Genomic DNA, 11355 nt, shown 5'->3' with positions numbered 1-11355 from the left:
AGTTTTACCTGATTTTTTCTTAAATTGGCAATTTCCTGCCTGAATCCAGATTGGTCTTTTTTTTTTTTTTTAATGTTTATTTTACTTTTGAGAGAGAGAATAAGACAGCGCGAGAGAGTGCATGCACAGTGGGGGAGGGGCAGAGACAGAGCTCGGAGAGAGAATCCCAAGCAGTCTCCACACTGGCAGCAGGGAGCCTGATAACGGGGCTTCAACTCGCTTTCAATGGAACCGTGAGATCATGACCTGAGCCACAGTTGGATGCTCAACTGACTGAGCTACCCAGGTGCCCCCAGGTTGGTCTTTTAATTATGCATTTTCAACCTGGTCTGTTTAAGACAGGTCTCAGGAAAAAGTATCATGAGTCAGTAAAAACTGTTTAAAGAACTTTGGAAATCCTCTTGGTTCTTGTTTTTGAATGATTTTTCTGAGAAATAGTAAAACAAAGTTTTACCATTCTTGCATTGTGATGCCAAAACATAAAAGACCATTGAAATTTGTTTAATTTGTTCTGATTATTTGAATGTAGTTAACCGATTCACTATTGAAACAGTTTAATTTTAAAATTAATGTATTGCTCTTGAGAATCTAGCAGACATTTTGGAAAACATGGTATTTTTAAATCTTAAATATGGAGCTTGTGTTTTTTTTTACATATCAGTGTATAAGTTGTCAAGAGGCTTTGCTGTCCGTTTAATCAATACAGTCCAAGTGGATTTACCTAAACTCACATTTGGGAAGATAGTTTTAGGTTGCAGATAGTGGTTCGAAGCACATTCTCAACTGATAGCTGCTCTTTGGTCATGTTTTAAAATATAAAGACTGTTAAGCAAGATGGAGTCGGGGTGTAGACCTTGACCCACGTGTTACCTGGGCTTCCTCTTCACATATGGAAATGGAGGGACCCGTGTCCATTCTCGTAGGTAGGCCTGCACCTTCAGTGGGACAATCCACTGCACAGTGTGCATAGATTTGTATCGAATCACATGTTCTCTTCAGCGATGAATGATGACAAATGAGAGAGTCACTTAATATCACCATGATCTGTTTCTTCTGTGATTTATCTCTCTCTCTCTTTTTTAAACGCATTCAGAGCTGCTGTCTTGGTCATTACTGGCCTAATAAAGCTGAAAGATGAGGAATGTTAAACAGAAACCTAGGGTTAGCTTCTATGTCCTGCTAAGGAAAACTGATCTGAGCTGCATTCTTTATAAAATTAGACTGTAAAACCTTGTCCCAGTGAGACACTAAATGTCAGGGCATTTTATAAACCATAAATCAATTCAGATGTGAGATGTTTTTTTTAAACAAATGAACTCTGAGGAAATCTCTTTCTGTATTTAGTCTTAATATTCATTGGCAAGTATTTATTGAAATATTTTCTTCTGTTACTCAACAGTGTACAAAAAATGTTTTCCAAAGGCACTTGGGTGGCTGTCGGTTAAGTGTCCAACTCTTGATTTCGGCTCAAGTCATGATCTCCTGTCATGATCTCACGGTTTCTGGAATTGAGCCCCGTGTCTGGCTCTGCGAGGACAGTGTGGAGCCTGCTTGAGATTCTTTCTCCCTTGCTCTCTGCCCCTCCCCCACTCGCGTGTGTGCATGCATGCTCTCTCTTTCAAATATAAACTTTAAAAAAATGTTTTCCATCTCTTGTATATTATGAATTACTAATTTTTAACTAATTAGAATTCAGCTGTTTCCAACACCATTATTTACTGTTTTAGATGCCAGATTCGATCTCAAAGTTTTGTTGTTTCCCCAAAGTTAAACTGAAAAGGAGATGTCCTCTGTAGGTCAGGAGTGTGCAAACTCTGTTCCCCACTCTGCTGGGGCACCTTAAAAGTGTCAGCTGGCAGGAAGCGAGCAGAGCTGGGTTGAGGTTCTCCTATCACAGCATCTCCTTAAGACAGAACTCCTCTAGGATATACTGTTCAAGTAGTTTTAACATCACTGGCCTCCTTTTGTTTTCCTTGCAGGTAACCTCTTTGAATGGGTGTTTATTCAATGAAGGATGGCATGGAGAGGGGAGGGAAGGAAGAATGATAGTTGGAAAAAAACAACCAAAGGTTCTTTCAATCCCACTTCTGAAGAACCAGCTAGCAAACTAAATAAATATTTGAGTCCACTGAAATCTGGTAAAGCAGAAATATAAAACTAGCTCCATTACTGAAGAGATGAAATGATAAGAATGAATCTGTTTTTGTAGTGACAGATTTAGAAAATTTTGTATGTAAATCGCCAAGGGGGAAGCTGTACACATCATTGGTTTTCCAATGTTTGCTGAATTGAAAAACAACAGTAATTTAAAAAAAATTTTTTTGTTTATTTCTGAGAGACAGAGCATGAGTGGGGGAGGGGCAGAGAGAGAGAGGGAGACACAGAATCCCAAGCAGGCTCCAGGCTCTGAGCTGTCAGCACAGACCCCAACATGGGGCTCGAACTCATGAGCCATGAGATCATGACCTGAATTGAAATCAGACACTTAACTGAGCCACCCAGGTGCCCCTGAAAAGGAACATCTGTGGGGATTCTTCTTTACCCCAAATTCCTTTATACAACATTCAAGCCACGACAGTCAAGTTGTGGAATGTAAATCTTTTATTAAACAGTTGTCTTTCCACAGTAGTAAAGCTTTGGCACATACAGTATAAAAAATAATCACCAACCATAATTATACCAAATTCCTCTTATCAACTGCATACTAAGTGTCTTCAATACAATTTTTTCCATATAAAAATACTGGGAAAAATTGATAAATAACAGGTAAGAGAAAGATATTTCTAGACCATTACTAGAATCATTTGGAAAAGGTGAATACTGTGGATATTTTAAATATCACAGTTACAAGGACATGCCGTCCCTACAATACTGCAGGCCAGTTAAGTGGAAGCAGAAGTGTTTGGGTAACTTTCCTACTTAAAAATTTGAGAATATCATTTCAATACATTTTGTATGTCGGTTGGTGCCTATGCTTCCCTATTGATCCCAAACCAAATCACAAGTTAGAATCATTTCATTTAAAATACTGAGCGGTATTGAATACTTCAGAGCAGAACAGGCGATGTACTGCTTCCATTTATGAGAAAAGTCTCAAAACACTCCCAGGGTGATGCTTGGAGAAGCTGTGAGTTGAGCTGAAGCTGGAGAAGTCACTCCAGAGCAAAGGGCTTAAGAAAGAAACTCTCTAAGATGGGGTCTGCTAACATCACTCCAGTTTGGATGGACCTTGGCAGAGAATCCATGCTTGTTTCTCTGGATTGAAAATATCACTCTCGGGAATCTTCTCTGTCAGCCTGTACATCTAAAGGCATGAAGCATTCAATTGGGCAGTTGACATTCTGTTAAAACAGAAAAGGAAAGAAAAAAAAAAGCAGCATTCTGTTAAAATAGAAGAAAAATTTATAAAAAAAAAATCCTGTAAAGTTACAGAAAAAAGGTGGGGAGGATTTTATGACAACTACTTATAGATAGATGATTTTTAGCTTCAAGAACTTATCAATGTACCGGGCAATAGGAGATGTTTAAGAGTTTAATAAGTCTGAACCTAAATTATGTCATAGGGTACACACTCTTATGTGGATCCTGAGAAACTTAACAGAAGACCATGGGTGAGGGGAAGAAAAAAAAAAGAGGCAGGGAGCCAAAGCATAAGAGACTCTTAAAAACTGAGAACAAACCGAAGGTTGATGGGGGGTGGGAGGGAGGGGAGGGTGGGTGATGGGTATTGAGGAGGGCACCTGTTGGGATGAGCACTGGGTATTGTATGGAAACCAATTTGACAATAAATTTCATATTTTAAAAAAAGGTGTTTTTTAAAAATTAAAAATATTTGGTTCATTCAGAAGAAAGGTAGCTACAGAAAGAGACTCCCTACTAGGTGTCTAACTGCGTTTAGGGAAGAAACACTCGAGGTGCAGGTGCACGTACAGTGTTCGTTCTCTGGTGGTATCTCTGCGAGTACTGGTTGTAGTGGCCGGTGGAGCCTTCGTGACCGGGTTCAGCCCCTGGTCTTCGGCAGTTGTCACAGCGCCAGCCCTGAGAGAACACAGGCATGAAGTCAGATGGGGTTTATGATAACCTGGGAGCATCACAATTTAGGTCTTCCACGTTGGCAAAGTATAAGCTATAAGCGGTTAACCACTGAGGGAGCTTAGATGAGGATTTTATGCATTTACAACTTGTAGAATACATTTGGGCTTATTGCTTATATCTTATAATTGCCCCTGTCTACTTATGCTTTTCCTGAAATGTTCTCCCTTCTCTCCCTATTCAAACCCCACCCATCTGCTAAGAGTCATTCCGGTCCCAACTTCCTAAGTAAGCTTTCTGCACTAGAAGACAGAGAGGTTTTCCTAGAATCCTAGAGCTTTTTAAAATGGACTTGCGATCACAGGGACAAACACCCTCATTTTGCCGATAAGGAAACTCAGGCCCAAAGAGTTACTTGCACAGAGCAAGTGGGAGAACCTCGTACTGAACTGCCGGTGGATTTGGGACTGCCACCCAGCTGCGTGACTCCTGACCATCTCTATCTGTTGTCACTTCTTCCTAAATTTCCATGCCTAGTGTGCATTGTAGCCTTTCATCTGGCCAGACGCGGGATGAGAGATGGGAACAGGATGGAGCGGGGCCACTGAGACTCCTCCCTGAGAGTTTTGCTAGAAATGTTAGGGAACAGGTTCTTTTTCGTTGTTGCTCCTAAGCCTGTAGGTGATAAACATGGAGCTGACAGAGGTCATCTTTCTCACTATCAGCAGGAGTTTCTAGAAAACAAAGCCAATACAAAGGAACAAAGCATATGAGAGAGTGAGAGACTCTGAGTGCCACTGCCACAGCAGCTCTGAAGCTGGTCGATCCTGGACTCTTCAGCTTTGTGAGTCTTTTTTTGCCTAAATCAGCTTGAGTTGAGCTTTCCTCTCATAACCAAAAGAACCTCAAATAATACAATCACTTTCTTCTACTGTCACTTAAATATTCCAGACATATTTCTTCATTAAAAAGTATATTCCCGGGGCGCCTGGATGGCTCAGTAGGTTAGGTATCTGACTCTTGATTTCGGCTCAAGTCATAATTTCACGGTTTGGGAGTTCGAGCTCCATGTTGGGCTCTGTGCTGGTGGTACAAAGCCTGCTTGGGATTGTCTCTCTCCCTCTCTCTCTGCCTCTCCCCTGCTCTCTCTCAATAAAACTTATAAAAAAGCATATTCCTCCTAATACCTAATACAGGTAAATACCTACTTACAGAATCACTGAATCTGGCTTCTACACACATAAAAATGTAACAGTTTCTACTGCTGTACTTAGTGTTTCTCTTAGCACTTTCTTTAGAACAGAACAGGTGTCACAAATGAAAGATTTCATGTGTGTAAATAATGAGGAGATGCTGAAGTGAGACCACAGTCTAAAAATTAACTTTCCATCACACATTTCTATACCAACCACTTACCAGAAATGCCTGAGTTCTATGATCACAGTCTTTGTTTAATGAGAGACAGTGAGCACCTCCACAGGTTCCCTCCATCAGAGGGAGGAGGTCAGAATACTTTCCATGAGCTCAGGTCCTCAGGTGGGGACAGAGGCAGACACCTGAAGACCCTTCCCTGCCTTTCTAAAAACCATTTTCATCATGTTCCTTTTCTTCTTGGGTACCTACAGTTGGCTAATACCAAAGGCATCGACCAGTGAATCTTACCCTGGGGTGGGGAGCAGGCTCTTCATGTATCAGAATGTGAGGAGCTGTTGGAGAGGGTGTGTTTTCATTGAAAATAAAAGGAGTGTTATGTTTCATGGCTTATGAGTTATAAGAACCATTTTATTTTGAAATTTCAAATAATATTAGAGAAAAGCACAGCATTTTCTATCATACTGAGGTACAGTATGATAGAAATGGTTGAGGGGCCCCTGGGTGGCTCAGTTGCTTAAGTGTCTGACTCTTGATTTCGGCTCAGGTCATGACCTCACGGTTCGCGGGTCTGAGCCTGAGTCAGGCTCTGTATTGTCAGCATGAAGCCTGCTTGGGATTCTCTCCCTCTCTGCCCCTCCCCTGTGTGCACACGCACACATGCTCTCTGTCTCAATAAATAAAAGGAAATGGTTGAGAAGTTCCAGTTTAAATGATGGACTTCCAAGCCTTTCCATAAGTGGCTTCCCACTTCTCATCTGATTTGTTACCATAAGACGCTCTGCAGACGGGTGGCTCCCTGGACCCCACATATACCAGCCCCTTCCCTTCTCAGGTGCTTTACTCTGGTCTCTCTGCTTCCTCCTCTTCCCTCAACCTATTTTAAACAATCTAGGGGCATCCGGGTGGCTCAGTCGGTTAGGCGTCTGACTCTTCATTTTGACTCAGGTTTTGTGAGTTCGAGCCCCCACGCTGGTTTCTGTGCACTGACCACATGGAGCTTGCTTGGGATTCTCCCTCTCTCCCTCTTTCTCTGCCTCTCCCCACTCGCACGCTCTCTCTCAAAATAAATAAATAAACTTAAAAAAACAAAAAACGAAACATCCTAAACCCCAGCCAGTTCATGTTTCTCATTCCATGGAAACTTTCTTGCTGATTCCAGCCTACCTGGAAAGTATTTGTCAGACTCACTAAGAAACTTAATCAGCTTGACTTTCAGTGTATGCTAATTTAATGTTTCCAAATATATCATGAAAAGCCAGGACCATTTCTCCTTCCCTCTGTCCCATATTCCTGAAGCACAGTGCTAGACCAACAGCAGGGATCTATTACTGGATTGAGAGAGGATACAAGAAAGTGGTAATTTCTTAGGTCCAGGATGTTATTCAGAATATTTAACAGCAATGCCACGGGGACACCTATCTATCAGAATGGATCTAGAGGCCCAGTGCTGTGCAGCATTTAACACTTTAATTTAAGATGAAGAATTGAGACAGCCCGAGAATAGTAGGTGTGAGAAGAAGGGCTGGGGCTGCCACAGAGGGGAGAGCTGGGAAGGGGTGTAGAGGGGCCTAACGTTGGCAGCTATGTGCCAACAGGAAATGAGGTATTTCTACTTTCATAATGGGCACTACCACACCTTTGTGTACAGCATACACACAGGAAGCTGACCTCTTAATCCCCAGTGCAGGAGCCCCCTCTTTGTCTTATTTAAATTAGAGGGAGGCTGGCCTTACCCGCTGGCCTCCGAAGCATGTGCAGGAGCAAATGGCACCAAGATATTCCTTCTGCCACTGTTCTCCTACATGGTATGTCTTCCCATCATCATAGCACGTTGCCTCATCTGCGTGGAGACACAAGTCAGAAGCTCATGTAAGATTGAGAATAATACAGACCTCACCTTCCTAAAGAGGGTGGGTTCTGTTTCTCTCCCAAATTTGCATCATCACAGCCGAAATCCTACATGTTTGTGAAAACCATTGTTAGGAGAGGTACTGCTGTATAGATCTTAGGGCAGCACTTCCAGAAACTAACTCTGATAAACTGGATAAGGTTCGTATTTTAAAAGTTGAATCTAAAGAACCATAAAGCTTTCTTGTAGTATTTCACTGCAGCTTATGGTCAAAATACTGAGGAAAAGTGCTCATGTGCCCTGTAATAACATTAAATCATGGCTCATTTTTGAAGCTTGTCTCCACTTTCCCAAATCAAAAGATTAACAAACCCACTGCTCACTCCTCAAGGAGACCTAAAGTCTCCAATCATTTCTGTGAATGAGAGCTGCAGGTCAGTAATAAAAGTGGGAGTGCTTAATAAGCCACTAAAAATGATGTGTGGCAACGTACGAGGATCACACTTGAATTCTCCTTTTCCATTTCCAAGACAGGTGCAGCTCATCATCTGGCCATTCTCCCCCTGACGATCCCACTTCTCTCCAATCTTGTAGTTCACGCCATTGTCATGGCACCATTCTGCAGGGTGGGGAAAGTCAGAGGCAGAGAGTTACCAGGGTGTTCTGACTCGCAAGACAGTGCGTGAGCTGGGACACGTCACAGGATTTCGAACGCCAGGCAACCTGGAAGGAGTGGCAAGAAAAGTTCAAAGTCATGATCTCCATGACAAGCCAGTTTTGGGTTGGATTTAAAAATATTATCTTTACAGTTTCGCATTTTCTAGGATATTTTAAGACGCGATGTATTCCGCCAAAATCATGTCACAAGAATTGTCAGTGACCTTCATCTGCATTCTCACTCTTAAAGTTTAAAATTACTGGAAACCAAAGTAGGATTTAAATAGTCTTTTGGGAATGGATCATAGATGAAAAGTCACTTTTTGGATTTGCAGAGAACCTGGATACAAAGTAGTTCTATTAACCAAAAAACAAAGCTCAGCTGGTTTCCACGAGTCACAGCCTGTTTCTTGTAAATGGAAAGGGTAAACGAATAGGCCTGTGTGTCAAAACAAAACAAAAACAAACAAAATGATAGATCACTGGTTATTATCCCTACAAACAAGGCTGCTTCTGAGGAGCATCTAAAAGTCACAGTGCTGTATCTTTACTACACATGAAAGATGTCTTTAATCTCCAAAACAAAACGCACCTCAGAAGTGTGTATAACAGTATACCAGTTCTTCCCTTTTATCAAGTCGGTCACTCCTTACTTTGGCAATTACGACATATAAGCAAAGGACATGTGAGTTGGGCCAAAGCATCACATAAATCCTTATAGCTCTGCTCCCACAGTTGCGCCTAAGTACTTAGCTTGGTAATAAATATACAAACCTAAAATAGTTCAGTTTCAGAAATGAAGAGCCACCTAAATGATGCCAAATGCTAAAACCTCCAACTCCTACTAAACGGCATAGGGCACACCTGCTCCATCTTTCCATTTTCAGATGGTCAAGCACACCAGCCTGCATTGAAAAAATTAGTTGTCTTCATATGTTAGTCTGAATTAAACCACTTCACATTTTAGTCTAAAAATCTCTTAAAAATCTATTATGTTGGATTTCCCCAAATACAACTTCTGGATATGTCTTGTAGGAGGCTCGTTTATAAGCCATAATGGTTAATACCTATAAAAAGAAACCAACTGTCCATAATAATCACATCCCCTAAAAAAAAAAAAGCAGAAATGAGAATTTTGTAAATTCTAATGTTAAATCTCAAAGCATAATAAGTCATTTCTAGGATCATTTTAACTGAAAGTATAATTAAAAATATTACAATCTTTTTACAGTTTGAAACTCAAATATATTTCAAATGAAGTCGATTCTTAATTATGTAGAGATGAGTATCTGTTCTCTCTACATTACGTGGCAAGATTCAAACTACCTGATGTGTGTACATGGATGTGTGATACGAGGGTGCGTATGCGTGAGAGTGTGTATATATTATGATATGTGTGTGTTTGGTGTGTGTTGAAAGAGAGCATGAGCATAAATGTTCACCTCTGAGCTCACTCAACATTAAAGATTAAAAAAGATTTGGGATTCCTTCATGTCTCTGCTATTCTTCATTAGACTTGGCTCCAGAGAATTTGACTTTATTATCTTAACAGAAAATTTTTGTAAAAAAATCACATTACCATCACAAATATATTCTTAATTAATAGTCATATTGCCCCATAACCCTGGAAATGAGGCAAGAGTCAACAAGTAAAATTTCCCATCATTTTTTATGATGCAAAATGTTACTTTGAGGCCAGCAGTCTCCCCTCATTTGCTTCATGTTTGGAAGAGCCCTTGTCTGCCAAACATGCTTGCTTGGCACACTGTGCTAACGCCTGGAACCGGAGGAGATGGACAAAGCAAGCTACTCACTAGATGAGTCACATCTGAAATGCCCACTGCCAAAGCCCAAGCACTGGCACGAGAGCTTAAAGCCAGATTCAGACAGCCGCTCCCACTCCTCTCCGACGGCATGATGGGAAACCGTGTAGGGGTCGAAGCACGAGTCACCTGTAGGTTGGTTTAGGCCTTGGTCGACTACATGAAGAAAAGGAGGAAAAAGAAAAAGAAAAGACATCTTATTGGTGGTTTTGGAGCATAAGGAGAAAACCGAATTACGGTTATAATGACTTAGTCTAAACCAGAAATCCCAGCAGCATTTAGAAACATGCCTCTGTTCTACCCAATGCATCAGCTGCTCTAACAGTGCTTAGATGCTGCCGGTGAACACTTGCCCAAGCACCTTAAAAGGAGCCCACATTTCATTTTTGCCATCACTTCTAAAAAATCCTCATTTCTGGCAAAACATGGAACACATCTCAAGGCATTTTAAGCTAGTTCAGAACCTGAGCGGGACGCAGAGGCTGGACTGTTTCTCCAGGAGTACCTGAGGGACCTTACGCTAGTTACTTTGCATTTCTCTGTCTTACTTCCCTCACCTGCAACACGGGGATACTAATAAAAATATATCTACCTGCTCAGGATCTTGTGAAGGTGATATTATAGCATGAATTCAAAGCACTGGTCCATTGCTAACACTTAGAAAGTGCTCAACAAGTAAAAAATATTAGAGAGCATCTTTTGCTTTTGCTTTTTATTTATTTATTTTAATGTTTATTTATTTTTGAGAGAGAGAGTGAGTGAGCAGGTGAGGGGCAGAGAGAGAGGGAGACACAGAATCTGAAGCAGGCTCCAGGCTCTGAGCTGTCAGCACAGAGCCCAATGCGAGGATTGAACTCACAAACTGCGAGATCGTGACCTGAGCTGAAGTCAGATGCTTAACTGACTGAGACACCCAGGTGCCCCTGAGAGCATCTTTTGCTTTTAATGCAAAAGTCTCAGGCATTCTTATATACCATTAGAATGCAATATTCACTTTTATTATTGCAGCTTTTGCTTTGCATAACCGTGCAAAAATCCTAGGTTCTGTACATTATTATCATAGTAGTAGGACTGTTTAGCAATAAAATCAACTGTTTCAAATAAGAGAAAGCAAGGGATATGAACGACTCAGGAATGAGTAATGAGGTCTCTTCATGTTGCCCCAGATCTTGGTCTTTATGTTTTGAGAAAAAGTAATCTGTGCAAACAAAGCATGCTTCCAATGATTTTCTAAAAATTAAATAAACTAACTTCGGTGACTTTGAATCCCACCGGGTCTATTTCTTTTTATAGTGCAAATATCAAAATCTCAAAAGCAATAGATATTTCAAGTGGCTAATAGTTTAAAAGGCATCACCCTGGAAGAAACTAGAGTTTGAGAGAAACTAAGAAGTCTGACATGTCTAAAAGCCAGGAGAACCTGGCTAGAATGCAGAATACTGCTGCTGGGGATACTGGGTTGGAAAGAGAAATGAAAGGAAACTGAAGTGTTACTAGGGATTCCGGTAACCCTCCTAAAAATAGCCAGGAGTTAAGATTCCACCTGACTTAAGTTATGGAGATGGAATCTTAAAGAAAAAAAAAAAATGATGTGGAAAAGCACAAAGACCTCTGTGCTTT

The 11355-nt window shown here is 41.0% G+C and overlaps 1 protein-coding gene across 6 annotated transcripts in view; it reads right to left on the bottom strand.

Moving 5' to 3' along the window:
* Nucleotides 1–2578: 2578 nt before the first annotated feature.
* FN1 (fibronectin 1) overlaps nucleotides 2579–11355 on the bottom strand; it is a 69619-nt gene continuing 60842 nt past the window's right edge. For all 6 annotated transcript variants that reach the window (XM_047084293.1, XM_047084295.1, XM_047084298.1 and 3 more), the window contains 5 exons: nucleotides 9727–9891; nucleotides 7749–7874; nucleotides 7140–7246; nucleotides 3931–4038; nucleotides 2579–3341 (listed from right to left, as the gene is read on the bottom strand). In XM_047084293.1, the coding sequence (XP_046940249.1) occupies nucleotides 3270–3341; nucleotides 3931–4038; nucleotides 7140–7246; nucleotides 7749–7874; nucleotides 9727–9891 (578 nt within the window). In that variant the 3' untranslated portion in view covers nucleotides 2579–3269. The remainder of the gene's footprint in view (nucleotides 3342–3930; nucleotides 4039–7139; nucleotides 7247–7748; nucleotides 7875–9726; nucleotides 9892–11355) is intronic.

This window comes from Lynx rufus, unplaced genomic scaffold (assembly GCF_022079265.1).
Source record: "Lynx rufus isolate CCGP_SWC_20201006 ecotype Redwood Valley unplaced genomic scaffold, mLynRuf1.p SCAF_2, whole genome shotgun sequence".
Lineage (NCBI taxonomy): Eukaryota > Metazoa > Chordata > Mammalia > Carnivora > Felidae > Lynx > Lynx rufus.
Note: the sequence above shows the minus strand (reverse complement) of the source record. Positions and strands in the feature narration are given on the sequence as shown.